Source organism: Dipodomys spectabilis, unplaced genomic scaffold, assembly GCF_019054845.1.
Source record: "Dipodomys spectabilis isolate Male_0828 unplaced genomic scaffold, ASM1905484v1 ptg000173l, whole genome shotgun sequence".
Taxonomy (NCBI): Eukaryota; Metazoa; Chordata; class Mammalia; order Rodentia; family Heteromyidae; genus Dipodomys; species Dipodomys spectabilis.
Genome location: NW_024870850.1, coordinates 5,347,696 through 5,372,834, shown reverse-complemented (window position 1 = coordinate 5,372,834; position 25,139 = coordinate 5,347,696). Strand labels below are relative to the sequence as shown.

The window sequence follows — 25,139 nt, the reverse complement described above, 5'->3', positions numbered from 1 at the left end:
TCACTATATATGATAGTCACTGAGTGACATAATATTGAATAAAAAAGACTGATGGAAACATAAACACCACCGCATTTGTAAGGAAATGAAAACTCTTGGAAAAAATTATATTAAGTGAAGTAAGCCAGGCCCAAAGAAACATAGGCTCCATAGTTTGCCTAATTTGCAATAAATTGTATATGTCTAGGATAATCTTAGCAGCTGAACAAAAAAGCTCAATAGCTATATACATATGACCATATAAGATTATGCTAGGCAAAATGAACTCCAAGACATGGACACAAGAGATTTTTCATTTTAGTTGTTGTTTTTAATGTACTATATGTTTCAGTATCTTTTGTACATACTTCTCTCTATGGTATATCCCCTTTTTGTCACTATATGTGCTTTTGGAACCTAGAAATATATATATATATATATATATATATATACATGTATATACATATATGTATACATACATACAAGTATATATATATATAATTATCTGAATTAGGGAAGAAAATGGAAACAACAAATTGAAACAAAGGTCAAGCAGGGGAAACAATCCAACAGTAAAATACACAATATGTTGGACATGATCTGTACAACTTGTGGGGGGAGTCTTGGAAGGAGGAAAAATAGGAAAAAAATGAGGGAAGGGGTAACATGTTTGAAAAGAGATGTACTTATTAACTTACTTATGTAACCCCTCTGTACATCACCTTGACAAGTAAAAAAGTATGAATAAAGACGAAGATAAAAATGGGAGGCAGTTATGGCTTAGGGAAAAATACAAAAACATTTTTAAGACAATAAATGCTGACATCTGAAGATTTCACCTAAGTGAAAAATTTCCTAAATTCTTTGAAGAAAACGAGGTTTATAAAACCCAATAATGGGGGCTGGGAAGGTGGCTCAGTGGCAGAGTGCTTCCCTCACATGCATGATGCCCCGGGTTCGATTCCTCAGCACCACATACACAGAAAAACCTGGAAGTGGCACTGTGGGTCAAGTAGTAGAGCACCTACCTTGAGCAAAAGAAGCTCAGGGATAGCACTCAGCCCTGTGTTCAAGCCCCAGGATTGGCAAAACAAAAAAGAAAAACAAAAAAAAAAAAAACAATAATGGTAAAATACATGTCTCACCAGATATGGAGCAATGTGTGAAATGTTCAGATCATCAGTATGCCAACACAAAGAGGACTCAGTGCCACCTGAGAATAGCAAGTTTCCTAAACTTATGAAGATCCATTGGGCATGGCTCTGGCCTGTAAGGCTCTTTGCTTCTCTATGCTAACTGCTGCTGTTCTTGGGCTGTTTGTGAAGTACCAAGACACTGCCATTTTCAAGGCCAACAACAAGTCTCTCAGTTACATCTTGCTCATCTCCCTCATCTTCTGTTTCCTCTGTTTCTTGCTCTTTCTTAGCCTTTCCAACACAGCCACCTGCATCCTGCAGCAGATCACATTTGAGGTTGTGTTCACTGTGGCTGTTTCCACAGTGCTGGCCAAAAAAGTGTCTGTGGTTCTGGCCTTCAAGGCCACTTCCACAGGGAGAAAAATAAGGTGGCTGCTGGAATCAGGGGCAATTAACTTCATCATCCCCATCTGCACCCTCATTCAGGTGACTCTCTGTGGAGTCTGGCTGGGAACCTCTCCTACTTTTGTGGACACGGATGCACACTCTGAACATGGCCACGTCATCATCCTGTGTAACAAGGGCTCCCTCACTACCTTCTACTGTGTCCTGGGATACCTGGGCTCCCTGGCCCTGGCCAGCTTCACTGTGGCTTTTCTGGCCAGGAACCTGCTTGGTACCTTCAATGAAGCCAAGTTCCTGACCTTCAGCATGCTGGTGTTCTGCAGTATATGATTCACCATCCTGCCTGTCTGTCACAGTGCCAAGGGGCAGGTCATGGTGGGTGTGGAGGTTTTCTCCATCTTGGCCTCTGGTGCAGGGCTCCAAGGCTGCATTTTTGCCCCAAAGTGTTATCTCATCTTTTTAATGCCAAATAGAAATTCTCTGCATGGCTTCAAGGATATAAGCCAGTATGAGAATTAAGCACTCAAGATTAAGCAAATAGGTTTGATTAGTATACAGAAGGTCTGATCTAAATCTACAGCAATTATCTCTTGTCATAGTTTATATTATGGAATGTATACTTCAAAGACTAAGGATCTAGTATGCATTTTCCTAGCAGTGGTAGTCACAAGTGATGGTGATTACAATTTAAACTAGAGTTTTGCTGCTATATTTTTGGTTCATCCTTTTCAATCTGCAATTAATTCTATTATCACTTCTTCATGTTTTTTCACTCGTCTCTCTCAGTAACTTTTCTAAATTTTTCAGTATATTTTCTGTCTATCTGCATACCACCATGTTGCAGAGCCCTCACACCCATTTCATTAATATTTTCCATTTCAAAAATTTACATCTTTTAATGTTGTGTTTAGAGAATGTTTTGCTCAATGCTTGTATATTGCCACTCACATATTCACCTTTTGAAATTATCCTGAGTCTCTTTTGTGGGACCTTTCTCTCTGTCGCAGTCTCTCTCTTTGTCTTTCTCCATGTTCTCCTTTGTCTTCCTCTTCCCTCTCACATGACTTGTATATGCTACAAAAATACACTTTGAGTTAAGATTACATTTTATGAGATTTTTTTTTTAACTTTCTCTTATAATTAAAGTCTGTCATGCATAATAGTAAGGCCCTTCTTGCCTGGATTTTTTTTAATTTTTGGGTTGATTAATCACTCTGCATTAATTTGATCCCAAGAATTTAAAATTTTAAATATGATTTTTTGTTATATCATAACTACTTACAATCTGTTCAAATAGGAAAAATTTTATTTGCCCCATTTCAAAGCTTTGGTTTGGCAAGCTTTACTTATTGTTTCATATAGATTGATTTATTGGGCTCTATATTATGTTTACAGATTTACATATTTAAGAGATATACACACAATTTCATTTCTTGTCTGATCAAGAATTCTTTACGTGTTTCTCTTCATAATCATTTGAGGAGTAAAAATCAATCTACTTAGAGTTGGAAAAATAACATCTCTTTTGTCAATTAGGACTAAATTTCATGTACACCCTCAAATGGTGTCTTCCCAAAATGAATACCTAGGACTCTCAACCTAAGAAAAAATTTATAAAGACCTCTACAATGAAAAGGAAGCCATAATATGAGACATTGTATGAGAAAATGAAAACACATCCTGTGTTAAGATTTTGGCAGAATTAAAATTGTGAAAGTGTCTATATTCCCCAAAGCTACTATTCTTTCAATGATATTCCATGGAAAATTACAGTGCATTTTTGCAGGAATATAAAAATCAATACTAAGAAAAAAAACAATGGGAAACTCTGATAACCCTAGTTGAGATTAAGAAGATTCTTCTCTGAAACCAGGCTAGGGAAAAAATTTTCTGGGATGACTTACCTGGGTGGGGTGGCAGATGTCTGTCATCCCAGCTCTGTAAGAGGTGGAGATTGAGGAAATGAGAGTTCCAGGGAAGTCCTATGTGGATGTTAGTCACAACAGTAGTGCTTGCCTATAATCACAGCTGTGATGGAATCTTAACTAACCATGGAAGTCCATTTGTTTGCATATCTATGAAGTGAAAACTTATCACAAAATTCCACACAGCAAGGTGTGTGTTGGTGATTTATGTCTGTAATACTAGCTATTCACTAGCTATTTTACCTATCTGAGATCTGAGCAATTCAGTTCAAAGCCAGCCTGGACAGGAAAGACATTGAGCAACTTATCTACAATTAACTAACAAAAGAGCTACAAATAGCACTTGACTCAAATTGGGAAATTTCAAATTTTAAAAAACAGTGTTCAGGCACTGAGTGTCCAGGAATGGCAACAAAGTACAATAAATACAAAACAAAAACCTCCAAAGACACAGAGTGGAAGAGAAATATCAGGATTGGGATGGAGTGATGTTATGTTTCCATCTTCATTGTGGGAATCTTCTAGTCTCACACACAACTTTAAGCAGAAGGGCTAAGAAAATGAGGCACAAAACCAAGTAGCTTGGATTCAATCAATGTCCTGAATTTCAGGTAGGGTAAATAGAGTGACCATCCAGTTGTTGCATACACTGGAATTCAGGTATGAACAACCTTGAGCACAAACACATGGAAAGACTTTACCTTAGCAGAGAAACAATGAACACACCTACATAAAAACCAGGGTGAAAGGCCTCAGCTCAGCAGGAAATTGGAACCAGCTACATCTCTAAGCTTTCCTTTTAGATGTGAGTGAAACCACAGCTCAGCAGCTTCCAAGGAGGGAAACAATGGGAAAGAGCAGAATAAACTGTGAATTGATGGTTGACTTGGGTGAAGGAAAAGGCACAGGCTTGGTAAGAATTATGTGAGGCTGGGGTATTTTGAGCTCAGACCCCTAGTAGTTTCATTGAAGATTGCATTGAGCTCCTATTCTGGAAAATGAGTGCTTAATAGACTCAATTCTAGAGTGAAACCTCTCAAAAGCCACCTACTAGGTTAAATACATCACTCCTAAGCAATGGACTGAAAACTGTGACAAATAATCACAAATATATGTTACACCATTTCACCAAAGTAGTCAATAATACACCAACAATCACCAGACTGAGAAGATAAGGAACCCATCTAATTCTAATACATAGTATCTTAAATATCATGGAATAAATGTAACCAAGGAAGTGAAAGAGATCTACAAAGTAAAATATTGGTTTTTCCCAAAAGTAGAAGACATAAGAAGAAAAATTCTCCATTGTTGTTCATTCATAAGATTGAATAGGTACCATTTGTAATGAGATGGAAAAACTGGGGAAAAAATGCATACTTAGTGAAGTAAGTCAGGCCCAGAGAAACAGTGGATGAATGTTTTCTTTTAGGCATGGAAGCTAGAATTAGTTTATAAAGTAAAAGCTTGGGTGGTATGCCAGTGTATTCAATACAGTAGATTCATTGGGGAATTCAAATAATGTAATTTCCTTCAAAGGCAAAGTCAACTTTCTGCAAAATAAAACACCAGGAAACAAGCAATCCTAAGGGATAGGATCATTGGGGAAAGAAGTGGACAAATGAAGAGGAGAACAGGAGAATGAAGTCACACATCCAATATATATATATATATATATATATATATATATATATATATATATACTTCAAATTGAAAAGATGGAAAAGGTGAATAGTGGAGGAATGAGTGAAACGTAGAAAGGGGTGACATTGATCTAGTTATATATTGAATTTGTAAATTGCTTTGTAAAAGGCAACTCCACTGGACAATGACTTAAAGAAAATTTAAATTTAAAAAATAAAAATAAAAAATTAAAGTTTTTTAATTGTTTTGATGTTTCCATGTATGTATATAATGTACTCTTTTTAGACACAAATAACATCCATTAAACCCATCCCTTCTGAAAATGATTCCTATAGTACTTATTATCACATATTTATAAATGTATATTATATGTTGGTTATGTGGAAGCTGTTATATTCCCATTGACCGTCTCCCTCCACCATAAGACATGGACTGTATTTCATTCCTACCATTCATTTTTTTTTTATGGGCCAGTCATGGGGCCTGAACTCTGGGCCTGGGTGCTGTCCCTCAGCTCTTCAGCTCAAGGCTAGTGCTCTACCACTTGAGCCACAGCACCACTCCAGCTTTTTTCTTTTTGCTTATGTGGTACTAAGGAATCGAACCCAAGGCCTCAGGCATGCAAGGCAAGCACTCTACTACTGAGCCATTTTCCCAGCCCTACCATTCATTTTTTAAAATCATTTTTCTTCCAGTACTAGGGCTTGAACTCAGTGCCTGAGTGAGTCCTTTAGCTTTTTTGTGGACTGTGTGGATTCTTTCATTCTGACATGCACCCACTTGTCAATGCTTTCTTGAGCTCTGTAATAGGCAGGTACTGTAGTATGAGCCATATCTCCAGCCCTTCTTTGCATTGAGTGTTTTTGTGATATTATCTTGCTTTTGCTATATGCCCATGCCTGGGCTATAGTTTTTCTATTGATGCTTGCTGCGACAGCTGGAATGACAGGCATATGAGTCAATATTCAGTTTCTTTTATTTACACAGAATCTGAGGATACTGTATTTAGCCTGGACTGGCTTGGGATCACAATCCTCCTGATCTCAGCCATCCTTCTCAGAACACTCACAAAAATAGCTTGAATATAAAGCATGTAGCATCATATCCAGCTTTTGATTAAGAGGGTCTCGTGAAAATTGTGCCTGTGAACTGTGTCTGTGAACTGTGATCCCAATCTTAGCCATATGAGCACCTTGCACTACAATGATGAGCCTCCTGGCCTGGATCAGTTCTTTAGTGTGCTGGATAGGGAAGCCAGAATCTAAACCTGAGCCACAGACTAGGAAGTATTCATTAAGGTTTTCTCTCCTTTCTTAAGCTATTGCAGTACAACTTAGAAAATCATTACCAGTTTCTGTTGCTTCAAGTGTTTCCATTATATATCTAACTGATAGTTTCATATTTGAAGCTCTTAAGTTGAAGACATTAATGGAATGACAGGGAACTATTTCCAGCCTGCTACAAGTGGCAATGCAATTTGACAAACAAAATTTGTTGCAGAGCAATATTGTGTCCACTATATGTAATTGGCCATGTTGTCAAACATCATTTGACTGAAGCTATGTGGGATTGTTCTGGATCATCTATTATGTTTACTGGTTTCCAGATGTTCTTAATACCAGTGTCAATGTGACTTTGTTTCAGTGGTTGTGCAGTACACTTTGAAATTAGGTTTCCCATATTTCCAGCATTGTGCTTTTTCCTCATGGTTTTGTTCTTTTATTGTGAGAATCCACACACTTTTTTTTGTTTTTGGGTCCATTCGTGGGGCCTGAACTCTGGGCCTGGGCGCTGTCCCTCAGCTCTTCAGCTCAAGGCTAGCGCTCTACCACTGAGCCACCTTCCCAGCCCCTCCACACAAATTTTAAGAAATTATTTTTTATTTTGTGAAGGTCAACATTAGAATTTTGAAGGGAAATGAATCTGTGAGTTTCTTTTTGAATCGGGCATTTCTACAATATTCGTGGTCATCCATTGAAATGGGATGTGCTTCCTGTTCTATTTTCTTCTGTAATTCTTTCTACTACATCTGACTGGTTTTCAAGTTTGACAGAAATCTTTGATGCCTTATGTTGAATTTTCTTAAGACATCTTTAGAGGCTGTGTCAGACAGTTAAGTACAGGGGTGTCTTTCTTCAGCAGTTTAGGTTAGTATAAAGCCTTCTGCTGGCATCTTTATGACATTGAAGCTATGAGATATCATTTGCAAAGAGAGCATGTTTGCCTGTATATGGTATGTGTGAATCCAACCTCTAAGTACAATGCCCTCATAATTTTAGGTGACAATTCAGAGGCATAGACTTTTCTGGACATTTCACCATTCACATGACATGGCATCATTTCATGCAATCCAGTTGCCTCATCCCAAACAACTTTCGTGCAAATAGTTTCTTGACACAGACTTAGGACAAACTACAACCAAGATAATTCCATCTCTGGGGCATCCTCACTATCTGTGGTCTTGGAAGAAATCACAGCACCTGCAGTGAAGAAGGCAAATTTACAAACATGTTTTCTAGCTCATGTTTTTCTTCCTGAGGCAAGGCTACAAATGCAGAGCCCCTGGGAATACTCTTACACATTACTTCTAGGGACTCACTAGAGGCTTTGATTAGAGGTGAACCATAGTGTAGATCTTGGTCAATAAAAAAAGACATATATGCACATATACATAACTGAAACTCTGGGCCTCACTTCCTGTCAGCTTTTCTGCTTGGCAGAGGATTCAGGGATGTGCATTTTGGCTTTCACACTCCTCCTTCTCCATGTTCCCCTCCCTGTCAGGTCCCTGGCTGGAACTAGCTGCTTTTCTACAATGAAGCAACGAGCGCACATGGATGGAGATGTGATGATTGCTGGGTTTTTTCCTCTCTATACTTTGGGAATAGATCACAGTCACAGCCATACTTCCAGGCAAGAAGACAACAGGATGTAAGTAATTCAGTATTTTACTTCCATTACTGTTTTATTCTGAGGATGTTCGACTGGTGAGAGAACTGTGGGTGCCTGCATTAATGATCACTTTCTCATCTATACTGACTTCTATCACTATTGCCTCCAAAGCAGCCCAGTTCCATTATTTTGTCTTTCATGTCCTGTTGAGAGATTTTCTGCCAGTTAGCAGGAGAGGACTCCATTTCCTACCATGTAGCTTCTCCTTTTCAGGACTGAAAGTTCTTCACTTTACTCCAGCATGCCTATATCTCTTCCATTTCTTCTTTCACTGTGGAAAATGTAGTGATGTCACTACAATCCTGAGTCACTGGCATGATTTCTGTATTAAATGGCTGCCACTTTATTTCCTTATCCTCTATAACAGAAGTCTGAGAACTTTTCTTTAGTAACATGTATTTTGTGAGAATGTTGATAAAATTTTTCATGGTGGCTCTTGCCTGTAATCCTAACTACAGATGGGGTTGATATCTGAGGATGGAGGTATGAAGCCAGCCCAAGCAGGAAAATCTATGAGAAGTTTATATCCAATTGACCTGCTAAATGCTGGAAATGATGTTGTGGCTTAAGTGACAGTGTGTGAACCTTGAGCCAAAAAGCACAAGAACAGTGTCCAGGCAGTGATTTCATGACCTAGAACTAGTATACACATGTGCATATGCACACACACACACACAGAGTTGCATACATACAGAATCTTAGTGCCCACAAGCAGTTACTTTTACAAATTAAGTCTTGTGGCATTGTTTCATGTCAGATATGCTCCACAACCCAGGTGTTACCAGGCAGCTCACTGTTATGAAAGATTCCTTCTGGGGGAATTTTATGTGCTCAAGATGAGTTCTTTACTTGTGCACATGTATATTCTTGACGCTTCATCTGTAATACAGTATCTCATTAATAAGTGGTTATACTAAAAGACAAAAAAGAAAATTGACTAAACAGAACTTCAAGAAATTCTAGCAAACTATCTGATTTCTATTGCAAAAGAAAGTATCATTTTCTCCCTCATCAGCACTGCTTTTTGAGTGCTGATATGACAATTATAGCCAGAGGCAGCTGCCCAAACTTGAGAGCAAAGATCCCAGGATAGGAATTACTCTCTTCTGTACTATAGAAGATACATCTCTTCATTTTATATGTCAGTAATATGTTTAGTGCAATTAGACATCAGTAGGTGAGAGATTTGACTGAAGTCTATTCCCACTGATGTTAGCTGATGTTTGCCAATTTTGATATACTTTGGTGCTTGTGCCAAGTACCTGGTTCATGTTGCAGTTCCACACTGTATATCACATGCTTTGAGTTTATTCACTCACTATTTTATAACAATGTATTTTTTATTTTTTATTTTTGTTGGTCATGGGGCTTGAACTCTGGTTCTGGGCACAGTCCCTCAGCTCTTTAGCTCAAGGTTAGCGCTCCACAACTTGAACCATAGTGCCACTTCCAGTTTTCTGAATGGTTTTTGGAGATAAGGGTCTCACAGCCTTCCCTGCTTGGGCTGGCTTTGAACCATGATCCTCAGATCTTAGCCTCCTGAGTAGCTAGGATTACAGGCATGAGCCACCACACCCGGCCTTTTATAGCCATTTTGTAACCGTTTATAATCATTTTTCTCTCTCATGTCTCTAAATTATTTTACTCATTTTCACTTTTCTTAGGTAGCTAGGAATAAGATGTTGGTAACTGGCTTACATTGGACTCTTGCATGTATTTTTATCTCAAACCTGATACTCTACCACTATACCTCTACTTCTAGCTTTTTGTTGGTTGACCTCACATAAAATGTGCCATGGACTTTTCTGTGACAGCTCACTTTGACTCAGGATCCTTAGCTGTCCATTTCTTTTTTTTTTTTTTTAATTTAATTTTATTTTATTTGAGAACATACTGTACAGAGGGGTTACAATTACATGGGCAGGAAAATGCATACATTTCTTACCAAGCATTGCAGCCTCCTCCTTTGTTTACCCTTCACCTCCCTTCCCAGCCTCTCCTCCTCCCCCCCACCCAATCATTCCCCCCTCCCCCCCCACCGACATTGTAAAGCTGGTTTTGACATGACATTTTGTACTTCTCATTGTTGCAACAGGTCCACCTGAATCCTTAAACGACTTGTTTGTCCCCGTCTCCTCCACATGTTATACTGACATCAAATATAGTGAAAGCGGGGGTTACACTGTGGGGGAGGGACATACAAAGCAACAAAGAAATAATCTTATAAATGCGTTAGAAACACATGCATGAAAGAAAAAAAAACATTAAAATACATATTTGAGGGTTCGTTTTCCTAACATCACATTCTCTGACTTTTTCCGCTTGACTCATACCTATACTAGATATTGAAAATAAGGGAAACCATGGGACCTATGTTTCTTTGGGCCTGGCTTACTTCACTTAATATAATTTTTTCCAAGCCTTTCCATTTCCTAACAAATGGGGCAGTGTCATTCTTTCTGATGGAGGCATAGAATTCCATTGTGTATATATACCACATCTTCTTGATCCATTCATCTACTGAGGGGCATCTGGGTTGGTTCCATATCTTAGCTATGGTAAATAACGCTGCAATAAACATAGTTGTGCTGGTAGCTTTAGTGTGGCCTTGTTTGTGATCATTTTGGTAAATGCCCAAAAGTGGGATTGCTGGGTCATTGGGGAGCTCTATGTGGAGTCTTTTGAGGAACCTCCATACTGCTTTCCAAAGTGGTTGAACAAGTTTACATTCCCACCAACAATGAAGTAAGGTTCCTTTCTGTCCACATCCCCTCCAGCATCTGTTGTTGTTAGAGTTCTTGATTTTTGCTGTTCTAACTGGAGTGAGGTGATATCTCAATGTTGTTTTGATTTGCATTTCTTTTATGGCTAGGGATGTTGAACATTTCTTCATGTGTCTAATGGCCATCCTTCTTTCTTCTTCAGAGAAGCTTCTCTTTAAGTCTTTCGCTCACTTACTTATTGGGCAGTTGTTTCTTTGAGGATTTGTTGTTGGGTGGTTTAATTTTTTGAGTTCCAAGTATATTTTAGATATGAGACCCTTGACCATTGTATGGCTAGTAAAGATCTTCTCCCAATCCGTGGGCTTTCTATTGATCTTGCTAGCTATGTCATTTGCCCTGCAGAACCTTATACAATCCCATTTGTCCAACCTTTCTTTGATTTGTTGTGTTTCCGGGTCTCTAGTCAGAAAATTTCGGCCTGAGCCGAGGAGACCCAGGGTTTCTCCTATTCCATCCTGTAATGTTTTCAGAGTGTCTGCTTTGAGTTCAAGGTCTTTGATCCATTTGGTGTTGATTCTGGTGCAGGGTGATATATAAGGATCTGGCTTTAGTTTTCTACATGTAGTTAACCAGTTTTGCCAGCACCATTTACTGAAGAGGCTGTCTGTCTTCCATTCTATTGTTTTAGCTCCCTTATCGAAGATTAGATGGCTATAGGTCTGTAGGTTCATTTCTGGGTTTTCAATTCTATTCCATTGGTCCTGAGGTCTGTTCTTATGCCAATACCAAGCTGTTTTGATTACTACGGCTTTATAGTAGAGTTTGAAATTTGGTATTGATATTCCTCCAGCAGTGTTCTTTCCGTTGAGAAACGTTTTTGCTATTCGGGGTCTTTTATTGTTCCATATGAATTTTTGGATTGCCTCTTCTATTTCCTTGAAGAATGAGGGTGGAATTTTGATAGGTATTGCGTTAAATTTGTAGATAGCCTTGGGAAGTATTGCCATTTTCACGATGTTAATCTTTCCAATCCAGGAGCATGGGAGGTTTTGCCATTTTTTAAGTTCTGTGTTGATTTCCTTTTTCAAGATTTTAAAGTTTTCATCATAGAGGTCCTTCACTTCTTTAGTTAAGTTAATTCCTAGGTATTTTATTTTTTGTGGGGCTATTACAAATGGAGTTGCTTTCCTAATTTCAGCCACACTTTTCTCATATTGGCATACAGAAAAGCCATTGATTTTGGGGGGTTAATTTTATAACCTGCTACTTTGCCAAAGTTTTGAATCAGCTTGAGTAATTTGGGAGTGGAGTCTATGGGATTCTTTAAATACAAGATCATGTCATCTGCAAAGAGGGAGAGTTTTATTTCTTCTTTCCCTATTTGGATCCCCTTTATGTCTGCGTTGTCTTATTGCTGTAGCTAGGCATTCTAATACTAGATTGAAGAGAAGTGGAGAGAGTGGGCATCCTTGACTTGTTCCTGAGTTAAGAGGAAATGGCTTTAGTTTTTCACCATTGAGTATAATGCTGGCTGTAGGTTTGTCATATACAGCCTTTATTGTATTGAGGAATGTTCCATGGATTCCTAATTTTTCCAAAACCTTCATCAGGAAGGGGTGTTGGATCTTGTCGAATGCTTTTTCTGCATCTATTGAGATAACCATGTGGTTCTTATTCTTGCTCCTGTTGATGTGATGAATAATATTAATTGATTTGCGTATATTGAACCAGCTTTGCATCCCTGAAATGAATCCTGTTTGATCGTGGTGTATGATTTTTTGGATGAATTGTTGAAGTCGGTTGGCCAAAATTTTGTTGAGAAGTTTTGCATCAATGTTCATCAAAGAAATGGGTCTATAGTTCTCTTTCTTTGATGAGTCCCTGCCTGGTTTTGGGATGAGGGTTATGATGGCTTCATAGAATGTGTTCGATAGTGAGCTTTCTCTTTCAATTTCATTGAAGCGTTGGAGGAGAATTGGTGTGAGCTCTGCTTTGAAGGCCTTGTAAAATTCTGCTGTAAAACCATCTGGTCCTGGACTTTTCTTAGCTGGGAGGTATCTTATTGCTGTTTCTATTTCAATGCTTGATATGGGCCTGTTAAGATAGTTTAACTCATCTTGGTTTAGTTTTGGCATGTCAATATTTGCTAGGAAGAGGTCCATTTCTGTCAAGTTCTCAAACTTATTAGCATAAAGTTTTGAGAAGTATTCCCTTATAATGTTCTGAATCTTCATTGTTTCCGTGGTGATGTTTCCATTCTCATCTCTGAGTTTATTAATTTGGGTGTGTTCTCTTCTTTTTCTGAAAAGATTTGCTAAGGTCTGTCAATTTTGTTAAGTTTTTCGAAGAACCAACTCTTTGTTTTGTTGATTCTTTCTATAGTTTTTTTGGATTCTAATTCATTTAATTCTGATTTAATTTTGATTATTTCTTTCCGTCTACTGGATTGGGGTTTATCTTGCTGCTCTTTTTCAAGGAGGTTTAGATGTGTCATTAAATTGTTAGTTTCAGATCTCTCCAATTTGTTGATGTAGGAGCTCAGAGCTATAAACTTGCCTCTGAGTACTGCCTTTGCAGTGTCCCAGAGGAGCTGGTATTTTGTGTGTTCATTTATGTTGAATAGCATGAACATTTGAATTTCCTTTGTAATCTCTTCCATGACCCATTCATGATTCAGTAGTGTGTTGTTCAGCCTCCATGTGATACCGGACTTTCTTTGGTGGCTTTTGGTGTTGAGTTCTAATTTTATTCCCTTGTGTTCAGAGAGAATGCAAGGTATAACTTCAATGTTTCTGAATTTAGACAAGTTTGCTTTGTGGCCTAAAATGTGGTCTATTTTAGAAAACGTTCCATGTGCTGCTGAGAAAAACGTGTATTCTGATGCTGCTGGGTGAAATGTTTGGTAAATGTCTGTTAAGTCTAGTTGATCTATGCAGCTGTTTAGATCTATGGTTTCTCTGTTGAGTTTTTGCCGAGTTGATCTATCTAGTGGGGAGAGTGGTGTGTTAAAATCCCCAACAATTAATGTCTTTGGATCTATATGGGATTTGAGGGAAAGTAGTGTTTCTTTGATAAATTTGGGTGCTCCATTGTTTGGTGAATAGATATTTAGAATTGTAATACCCTCCTGAAGGAGAGATCCTTTAATTAGTATGTAGCGACCTTCTTTATCTCTTCTCACGAATTTTAATTTGAAGTCTATTTTATCTGATATTAGGATTGCAACTCCCGCCTGTTTATGCGGTCTGTTTGCTTGGTAGATTTTGTTCCAGCCTTTAACATTGAAAATGTGTTTGTTTTTACGGGCAAGATGTGACTCCTGCAGGCAGCAGATAGAAGGGTCTTGTTTTGTAATCCAACTAGACAGTCTATGTCGCTTAATTGGAGAGTTCAGTCCGTTAACATTAAGAGATAGGACTGAGAGGTATTTGGGAGTTCCTGCCATGTTATCTACCTTCTTGGGGGCTGCGAAAACTGGGTTCTTCCTATGGTTCTTGGATTCTCAGTTTGGGTGCAGTTTCTTGGCCTTTATTGCGGTCTTGTTGCTTTTCTATGTGTAGGACATCTTTAAGAATCTTTTGTAGGGCTGGTTTCGTGGAGATGTATTGTTTCAAGTTTTCTTTGCTATGGAAGGTTTTTATTTGGCCTTCAGTTATGAAGGAGAGTTTAGCTGGGTACAGTATTCTTGGTTGATAGTTGTTTGTTTTTATGGCATGGCATACATCATTCCAGGCTCTTGTTGCTTTGATTGTCTCTGCTGAGAAATCTGAGGTGATTCTAATTGGTTTCCCTTTATAAGTGATTACCCTTTTCTCTCTGACAGCTTTAAGGATCTTTTCCTTGTTCTGAGTTGATCCTGTGTGGATTATAATGTGGCGGTGGGATGTCCTATTCTGGTCTGGTCTATTTGGGATTCTAAAGGCTTCTTGTATCTGGACAGGCCTATCTTTTTGCATGTTTTTGAAGTTCTCTGCTAGGATCCTGTTAAACAAATTTCCTAGACCATTAACTTCTGTTTCTAGGTGCTCCTCTACACCCATTATCCTTAGATTAGGCCTTCTGATGGTGTCTTCCAGGTGTTGGATAGATCTATCATATTTCTTGGACTTGTCTTGGATGGTTGTATGTTCTTTCTCTATAATATCTAGGCTGTCTTCAGTCCCTGAGATTCAATCTTCTGCATGGTCTAACCTGCTGTCAAGACTCTCTACTTTGTTTTTTATCTCTTTTCCTTCTAGTTGGTCAGCTTTGATGGCTTCAAGTTCTTTGTTGAAGCTCTGTTTTAGGTCTTGTATGAATTTCTTTACTTCCTTAATTTGGTGTTCAGTGTTTGTCCTCAAATCACTTAGTTGATTGGTTATGGTTTCTTTGGACTCCCATTCCTTCTGTTGGGTTCCATTCAGCATTCCCTTTGTGGTCTCCCTGACTTCCTTCAGCTCTTTGTTAATGGATTCCATGAATGCCTTTAGTGATCTTTGTGTGTTCTCTACCTGGTCTCTCAATTCCTGTATTACTCTTTGATTAGCTTCCTCCCGTTCATGGGATTCCTGCAGATCTCTTTGAGTGTTCTCAGCCTGCTCACGCCATTCCTCCCTTTCTCTTTGAGTATTCTCAAGTTGTTCACGCAAATCCTGTATCAGTTTTTGAGTAGCTTCCTCACGCTTATGATATTCCTGTATAAACTTCTGGGATGCCTCCTCTCTCTCCCTGTCACGCTCATACAGAGTCCTTTGTACATTGTCAAACTTTTCATTTATCATGTTTGCCAGCAGTGTTTGTAGAGCTGTTTGGGAACTCTCCTCTGGATTATTCATTGGCTGTTCTAACCCCTGATTATCAAGATTGGGAATTGAGATACCCGAATTTGCCATTTTTCTTTTGTTTTTCCGGCTTACTCTGCCCATTTGAGATGAAGATAGCACCAGTTTTGTGCTAGAACACTATCTTAAGGCAACCATCAACCAAAGTTTGCATTTGTACGGTCAATAGTCTACAGATACAATCTAGTTCAACAGATACATCTATTCGACATCAAACAACTATATGTTAAAGGGCTTCGAACCGCAGAGAAGAATTTGGAAAACCAGAAATTATTAGGGTTAGGGAGAGATGTGGGTAAAAAATAGGAATAGATTGGTGTGGGGAGGCACAGGGAGAGTTAACTATGTCCTAATCACAATGCAGGAAATAGGTTGGGTAGGATGCAAGTAGAGAGAGAGAGAAAAAGAAGAAAGGGAAAGGGGAATGAAAAGAGACCAGAAAAAAAATAGAAACGTAAAAATTAATGTTATTTTAGGGATTAAAAGACCACCTATTTATAGAGGAATATGAATATGTTGAGAGAAAGGGAGGGACATAGAGGAGATGTGAAAAACTTTTAAAAAATGCTTAAAATATTATATGGGTATAAAGAGGTAGTACTGCTATTAATGAATTTAAGTCTCAGAGGTTTTGAATTGAGTAATAAGTTTGTGGATTAAGTGTGTACACAATGGGGGATAGGGTCTACTGGTTAACTACGGGTTTATCTGAGGATGTGCAGGACAAGAGTTAAGTCACATAAAGAAGAACAAAGAGGAAAAGATGGAGAGGATAGGAAAGTGAGAAGAAAAGATCAGAAGTTCAGTAGAGCTAGACAAGAAACAAAAAGATAATTAAGAATGAAAGAAAAAGAGAAAGAAGACAAGAAAAGAAAGGAAAACACACATTCACGTATTCCTAAAATAAAAATTATAAGAGGAGAAAAGAAAAAAAAAAAGTTAATGGAAAACAATTATTTTTTCAGAAGAGGCAAAAATTAAAGATTAATAAAAGTTTTAGAAAAGCAAAAAAAATTTTTTACATATATAAGGTAACAAAAAACGAAAAATAAAACAAAACAAAAAAAAGAAAAAAGAAAAGAAGAAGAAGAAAAAAAAAGTTCTTTTTTTTTTTTTTTTTTTGGGAGGGGTGGGAAGAGTCCTGTATCTCCCTTTTGTCTGTAACCAGAGTCTGGTTGGAGTCTCTGGTCAGCTTGAGGTCCTGTGGCTTGATTGGTTTCTTAAGTCAGTTTGTTGGAACAGGCAGAAAAATGCTCTGCTTTACCCAAGATTTTGAGATCCCCCTCCCAGGTTAGTTTACTGGGAGGGTGATCTGCTTTGAGAATCACAAAAGAGGGGGATGCAGTGATGAGGCTAGGTTCTGGGTAGAGTTGAGGCCTTTCAACAAACACTAGCTTTTCCCTGGGGCTATTTTGTGAAAAAACTCACAGCACCCAGCCTGGAGCCATTCTCAGGGTTTCTGTTTTTCAATTGATTGTGGTGGCTGCTAGAGGGAGGGGCAGCCTCTGGCTCTCCTTATCTGGTGAGGAGAGCCACTCCAATGGCTGGCGCCTGAGCTGGGTGACTTTTCCCTGGATGGAACTGAGTCTGTGAGGTCACTTCGCCATTAAGTTCTTGTGACCTGCTAGATGACTAGTTTTATTCCAAGGCCTGAGCTAGAGCTAGCCGCTCCTCCGAGCTTTGTCAGTATCCAAGATGGAGATCACCGGTGCTGGGGGGGGAGGGGTGGCCTTCCCTCCTCTGCTCCCTGAGAAGGAGTGAGGAAGTCGGGCTTCTACTCACGCCGAGTCTTGGATCCCGGGTTGTCTCTGGTGTGCAAAGTGCAGGATGAAGTTGTCCGCTCCTTGTCGGTTCTTGCTGGTGTTGAGTAGAATCCGCTCGACCGTTGCGTCTGGGTCCTTGGTCCTGGACTGTGTCTCAGGTGTGTCCCCGCGGCGGTGGTCGCTGCCGAGACCCTGCCGCCTCCGCAGCAGCTGCTGGCAGGCGCTCAGATGTGTCTGCTTGGCTTCCCCTCTCTTGACTAACTCTCTGTCCTTTGATGGCACACTTGGTGTGATTCTCTGGCTTGGGACTGTTCACTGGAACTCTGAAACTGTTTTCTGTGCAAGAGCTTGTTCAGATTCCAGCTTCTCCTCTGCCATCTTCCCGGAACTCTGTCCATTTCTTGTTTAGGTGGGATTGTAGGTCTAAGCCACCAGTATAGACAGGGTTAATTTCTTGTAAAATGTCCAATCTTTCATTTTTATATACCATTACTCAAACTGTAATTTTTGTTAATGTAAATGAATAACTAATGAATGTCCTGAATACCTAAATGATTGAATATCAGTTTTCTGTTGTGATTTTCTATTTTTAATTTTAAATGTCCTTTCCTTGATTGGATTTTTTTCTATTCTAATATTTAATTTTTAGAACTGTTTTTCACTATATTATTCATTCTCTCTGAGATGTATAGCTAGCAAGATTTTTAACTATTCATATGGCTGTTGCAGCATTTCTTTCATTGTGCTGAAGCTTTTCAATTGGACACAAGCACAGTTTCTTTACATTTCCAATGCTTGGGTGGAAGATATGACCTTGTAAGTGAGACAAAGAATCTGCCATTTAATCAACCCAGAGACTATTCCTATTCTTTTATTGACTTTTGTTTAAGTTACCTGTGTATTTATATTTTCTCTCATTTTCACTATTACTTGCAAACTTCGAGTTTCTATTACGAAATAATCAATTTTGAAATTAAAAAATGTATGGTCTACTTTGAGTGTTTCACACAGTCACACCCAGCATCAGAATGCCACTGCTTGCTAACAGTTTCAAGTTTGGGCCATGTGTTATTTGAAAACCACCAAGAATCATGTCTATTGTTAGAATAACCTTATGGTCTTCTATTTCTTTGATCCATGTGTCTGTTTTTATCAGAATGTTTTCTGCTATTATAAGTAAAGAACTGGTACAGGGACGCTTTCCTGTAGTTATTGTTTCTTAAAATAGCTCTGGCTAATGGAAGGTTTCCTTGTTCATAAAATTAAGTTTTGCCTTTTTTTCTTTGAAGGACGTGATAGAAGTTTTGATATAGACTTACTGAATCTTATATAGATGGTTTTTCAATAATACAGCTATTTATATCCTACTGATTCTGTCATGTAGAATAATGGGAGCTGTGGGTTCATATGTAGAATTTTATGGCTAATCTATTTTAAGGTTAATGATTTTTACTTCAGTTTTATCACCCTGTTGTTCTTGTAGAATGTTCTTTTTGCTTTCTTGATTATTGGCATTTTGTTTCAGTCTCTACTTTTTCTTCTACTTGATTACTTCATTCCTTCTAACAATTTTGGGTTTGTTTTTCTAGTTGCTTGAGATGCAGCATAGGTTCTTTAGTACAGCTTCTCTATGCCTGATTTCAGCAAAATTGTTACAGTTTCATTTTATTGCTCTTTTTCTATATCTATCGATTCTGATAATCCGTTTTCATTTATATTTGTTCTAAAGATTGGTAAACTTCTAGAACTTTGCCATGAAAAACAAGTTATTGATCCATTTGGAGTTGATTCTGTTACAGGATGTTATATAAAGATCTGGCTTTATTTTTCTACAGGTGATTAAACACTTTTTCTAGCACCATTTACTGAAGAGGCTGTCTTTCTTCCATTCCATTTTTTTAACACCCTTATCAAATTTTACATGGCTATAGGTCTGTGGGTTCATTTCTGGGTGTTCAGTTCTATTCCACTGGTCCTCAGTTCTGTTCTTGTGCCAATACCTAGCTCTTTGGATTACTGTGGCTTTATAGTAGCTTGAAATTTGGTATTGATCTTCCTCCAGCACTGTTCTTTCTGTTAAGGATCGTTTTTGCTAATCGAGGTCTTTTATTGTTCCATATGAATTTTTGGATTGCTTCTTCTATTTCATTGAAGAATGAGGTTGGAATGTTGATTGGTATCACATTGAACATGTAGATAGCCTTGGGAAGTATTGCCTTTTTCACGATGTTGATCGTTCCAATCCAGGAGCATGGAAGCTTTTTCCAATTTCTATGTTCTGATTTGATTTCCTTTTTCAGTTTTTTAAAGTTATCATCATATAGGTCCTTCACTTCTTTAGTAAAGTATTTTACATTTAAAGGGGCTATTACAAATGGAGTTGCTTGTCTGATTTCAGCCACCCTCTTCTCATTGTTGACATACAGAAAAGCCATTGATTTTTGAGGATCAGATTCAAAGCAGACACCCTGAAAACATTACAGGATGGAATAGGAGAAACCCTAGGTCTCCTTGGCACAGGCTGAATTTTTCATGATAGAGACCCAGAAACAAAACGCATCAAAGAAGGTTGGACAAATGGGATTGCACGAAGCCCCAGAGCTTCTGCATAGCAATGGACATAGCTAGCAATATCAATAAAAAGCTCATGGATTGGGAGAAGATCTTCACTAGCCATACAATGAACAAGGGTCTCATATCTAAAATATACGTGGAACTTAAGAAATTAAATCCCCCAAAAACAAATCCTCAAAGAAACAACTGCCCCATAAATAACTGGCTAAAGACTTAAAGAGAAACTCCTCTGAAGAGGAAAGAAGGATTGCCAATAGATACATGAAGAAATGCTCAAGCTCTCTAGCCATAAAAGAAATGCAAATCAAAAGAACATGGAGATACCACCTCACCCCAGTTCAAGAACTCTAATAACAACAGATGCTGGAGAAAATGTGGCCAGAAGGGAACCCTACTGTATTGTTGGTGGGAGTGTAAAGTTGTTCAACCACTTTGGAAAGTATTATGGAGATTCCTCATAAGACACCACATAGAGTTCCTCTATGACCCAGCAATCTCACTTTTGGGCATTTACCCAAAAGATCACAATCAAGGCCATACTAAGGCTACCAGCACAACTATGTTTATTGCAGCATTATTTACCATAGCTAAGATATGCTCCTTAGTAGATGAATGGATCAAGAAAATGTTATTTATATATATATAGATAGATAGATATAGATATGTATTTATATATATGCCTCCATCAGAAAGAATGACATTGCACCATTTGTTAGGAAATGGAAAGACTTGGAAAAATTATATTAAGTGAAGTAAGCCAGGCCCAAAGAAACATAGATCCCATGGTTTCCCTTATTTCCAATAACTAGTACATGTGTAGAACAAACAGAAAATGGCCAAAGGTATGTACTCATGACCATATAAGATGATGATAAGCAAAATGAATCCCAAGATAGGGACACAAATATCTTTTTTCTTTCTTGCTATTGATTCTAACATGTTTATAATGTACCATGTGATTTTTTTGTTTTTGATTTCTATGTTCCTCCCCCATAGTATAACAACTGTTTTCACTGTATTTGATGTTGGTGTCCTGCATCTTGTATATACACTTCTCTAATTTGTGGAGGAGAAGGGAAAAAATAAAATGCTTAAATAATGATACAGGCTGACCCATTGTAACAATGAGATGTACAAGACACTATGTTGAAAATGAACCTTACAACTCTCCAGGGCATGGGATGAGGGAGTATTTGTGGTGGTGGGAGGGAAAACAAAGGAGGAGGCACCAATGCTCAATAGAAAATGTACTCATTACCTTGTGCATGTAACTGTAACCCCTCTGTACAGCATTTTCTCATTAGAAAACAAACAAAAAAGCAAGTCTTTTAATCATGTATCAATCATTTAATTAAACTGAATATTTTTAAATTAAATTTTAATTAAAGACTTTATTTCTGATTGAAAAGAAATTCATTTCATTTCAATGTTTTGAGGATATGTTTTGTTGTTTTCCTTGTTAATTTCTAGCCTTACCACTGTGTCTTTTTCAAGTATGCTCAATGTACATTTCATATATATTTTTAAGTAAGTTTTTTATTGTGAAAATACTTTACAGAGGTGTTAAGATAACATGAGCAATAAAATATCAAACATTGTTGCCTCCTCCTTCGTTTTTTCCCTGCCATCCATTCCCTACCATCTCCACAACTACACTACCCCCTATCCCCCGCCTAAATTTTAAAGTTCATTTTTCAGGATAGCATCTGTTACATCTCATTGTTGCAATGGGTCAACCTGTATACCTATTTAAACAAATTCTTTGTCCTATACCATGATCTCTCCTGTCCAATCATCAGTATTGATGAGACACAGTTTATTCAGATGTTGGGTGAAATGTTCTGTAGGTGTATGTAAGGCTCATCTCAACGAGGGTGAAATTTAATTCTGATGGCTCCCTGCTGACTTGGTCTGGAGTGTCTCTCCAGAAAATCCACAGCTCTTATTGTGTTGAGCATTATCTCTAAGTCTAATTACTTAGAGTTAAGTGCTTTGATCATGTGTTAACATACATTAACAATTGTTATGTCATCTTGTTGATCTGATGGTTTTATCATTGCATTATAAACATGGAATATTTAATTGCTGTGACTAAGGTCTATTTGATGTGATGACTTATGGATACTTCTGCTTTCTTTTCCCTTTGATTTGTTTGGACTACTCTAATGCATTTCTTTTTACGCCCCACCCCCTGTTGATGTATTGTTTATTGCTATTATAAAGATGATGTTACAGTTACATAAGAGAGGTTACAGTTACATAAGTAAGATGGAGAGAACATTTATTTTCCAATAATTTCACCCCTTCTCTAGCTCTCTTTCCACCCCAACCACACCCACAATGTCTATAGTTTATTTTCAACATAGTGTCTAGTGAGCAGCAGTGCTGCATTTGTTCATCCTTTGTTCTACCTTTTCTGTGACTCTGTGCTTACAAAAACAGCAACAAGAAATAAACACTTTTGTTCACATTTCCTGGAGTTCTTTTTGACAAATATTATTTTATATGATCAGATGCATATAGGTATTACACCTGTCTGTTCCTCTCCTGAGTATATTCTCCTTTGTTCTCACTGTGGGGAATGCCTAGAGACATGCATAATTTATCATGTGCAAGTGTTGTTTTTTGTTGTTTTATTTTTTTACCCTTTTCTTGGTTTACTTGTAGATTTATAGGTACATTCTATACTCAGAGAAAGCATACAACTTATGTTTCTGTAGATCTGGCTTACATTTCTTTCTTACACTCATTGAAGGCCATTGATGCTGAATTGACTTTCTTGGAATCAATCTGTCCTTAGGAATGAGGGTTTTATTCAATCAAGCATTCTAACTCTTTTTTGTAGAGTTTACATTCCCAGTCATTATTGATAGATCACTTGTCAACATTGCCATTAAGTACCTTATTTTCCTGGTTTATTGAAACTTCTTCCTTCACTCCTCTTTTTTAGAGACTTCAGTGTTTATTTAGTTCAATAGTAGTGAGTTTTGGCATTTGGATTATGAGCTTTCATTTGTCTGCTATCAATTTTATGGTACATGAGGGGCTTAAAATATGATAACAAGAACCTACTTTGAAAGATGACAATTATCTGTGATTATGAACATAAGGGAAAAGGAAAATATACACACACAAAGAGTAGAGGTTTTTTTTATCAAATGTATGAATGTAGAGACATGTTTTAATGTACTCTTTTCCTTTAATTTTTAATGAAAATTTTTAGTAGTTATGATAAGATGGGGTAACATATTTTCCAAGAAATATACTTACTCACTTATTAGTGTAACAGAACTCCCTCTGTACATCACATTGGCCATAAAGTGAAAGTAAAAAACATTTTAAGATAAAATATTAGTGACATACAAATGAAAATGGCAACTGATCCTCACATCATTTATAAATAATTGAATATTTAATTTTTCATTTTCCCATGGCAATAGTTAGATATGTTAATAATTTTCCCTCTTCATATAAATACTATGTAAGATTTGTCTACCATATTTACATGTTAGAATATTCTCAGCTCACTTGAATAGTCAGTAACGTTTATGCATATTTAAAATATTATTATCTTCTTGTACTAGTACAAAGTGTTGCCATGCAGAGCAGTTTATGAATACAGTGACTTTTGAAACATGTCACCCCTTTTTAACATTCTCACCCTCTCTTCTGACCAACAACCTCTTTTTTTATTTTGGATTATATATTGAATTTTTTGCTATTTAACAAAAATTTGAGGGGAAGGGAAAAAACAAATGTTTAAATAGGGATAGAGGTGGACCCATTTCAACCATGAAATATACAAGATGCTATGTCAAAAAACGAACTTTACAAGTTTGGTGGGGAGGGAGAAGGAGATGGGAGGGCAGTGATGGTAAGAGGAAACAAAGGAGGAGGCAAAAATACTTGATAAGAAATGTACTCATTGGGGCTGGGAAAGTTTCTCAGTGGTAGAGTGCTTGCCTCACATGCATGAGGCTCTGTGTTCGATTCCTCAGTACCATATAAGCAGAAAAGAAATGTACTCATTACTTTGCTCATGTAAGTGTAATTCCTCTCTATGGTATTTTCACAATAAAAAACTTAATAATAAAAAGAAAAAATATGTACACTTTATGAATAGTTATATACATAGTTATATATATATTATCTATAATTTTCTATATATCATGACATACATGTTCTTTATATAGTATACATAGTATATGGTACAAATAATATATATGTATATATATACTCTTATCAGTAAATTGAAAGCTTCTTTAAACATTATTTTCTGTATGTATTTGTACAAAGGATTTCTCATTCAACAGAGCAGTTGATAAATATAGTGTGACTTGATCAATGGCACCCCCCTAATTTTTGTCGGTCATGGGGCCTGAACTCTGGGCCTGGGCACTGTCCTTGAGCTCTTCAGCTCAAGGGTAGCACTCCACCACTTAAGCCACAATGCCACTTACAGCTTTTTCTGCTTATATGCTGCAAAGTAATCAAACCAAGGGCCTCATGCATGCAAAGCAAGAACTCTACCACAGAGCCAATTTCCCAGGCCCCAATGTCATCACTTGTATCATTCTCAACCACCACTCCCACCACAACCTCATCCCTCACTTTTCTTAATTTTAGGCTATGTGTTGGATGTTTGCCATTTAAAATCAGTTCATGTATACAAAGCATGTGGATCTGTGTCATCCCTTCAACATGCTTTACCTGTTCTACCCAGTCCTTCCCTTATTTTCTCTAGTTCTGTGGCATATCCAATGCATTCTTGCCTGCGTTCTACTTATTTCCCACATTCATGCTTCTATTCCTCTGCATTTGGCCTCCCACTAGGTATTCCTAGTACTCATTTTGTTGACCTTTGCCTTTATCTTCCTAAGGAATTATGATATGTGCTCCCCATAGATTCTATCATACTTCAGTTAATTCAGTTATGATTGCTTGGGTTCAATCCAATTTGCTTGCTTCTAGAGTTATAGGACACATAGTAGTTCTCATTAAGGAGGGAAATCATGAAATTGTGCTTCTCTGGGTCTGGCTTACTTCACTTAACATAATCATCTCCTAATCATTCCCTTTCTTTATGAATGGTTCAATGTCATTCTTTCTAATGGATGCGAAGCATTTCACTGTGTATGTATATAGATGCATCTGGGATGATTACATATCTTGGCTATGCTAATAAAGCTGCAATAAACCTGGTTTGAGTGGTAACTTT

At 37.6% G+C, this 25,139-nt stretch overlaps 1 protein-coding gene across 1 annotated transcript in view; it reads left to right on the top strand.

The window, feature by feature from the left end:
* Window positions 1-7,922: 7,922 nt before the first annotated feature.
* Window positions 7,923-25,139, top strand: part of LOC122119943 (vomeronasal type-2 receptor 116-like) — a 31,366-nt gene continuing 14,149 nt past the window's right edge. Inside the window, exon 1 of the mRNA XM_042693993.1 lies at window positions 7,923-8,020. Coding sequence (XP_042549927.1) covers window positions 7,923-8,020 — 98 coding nt within the window. The remainder of the gene's footprint in view (window positions 8,021-25,139) is intronic.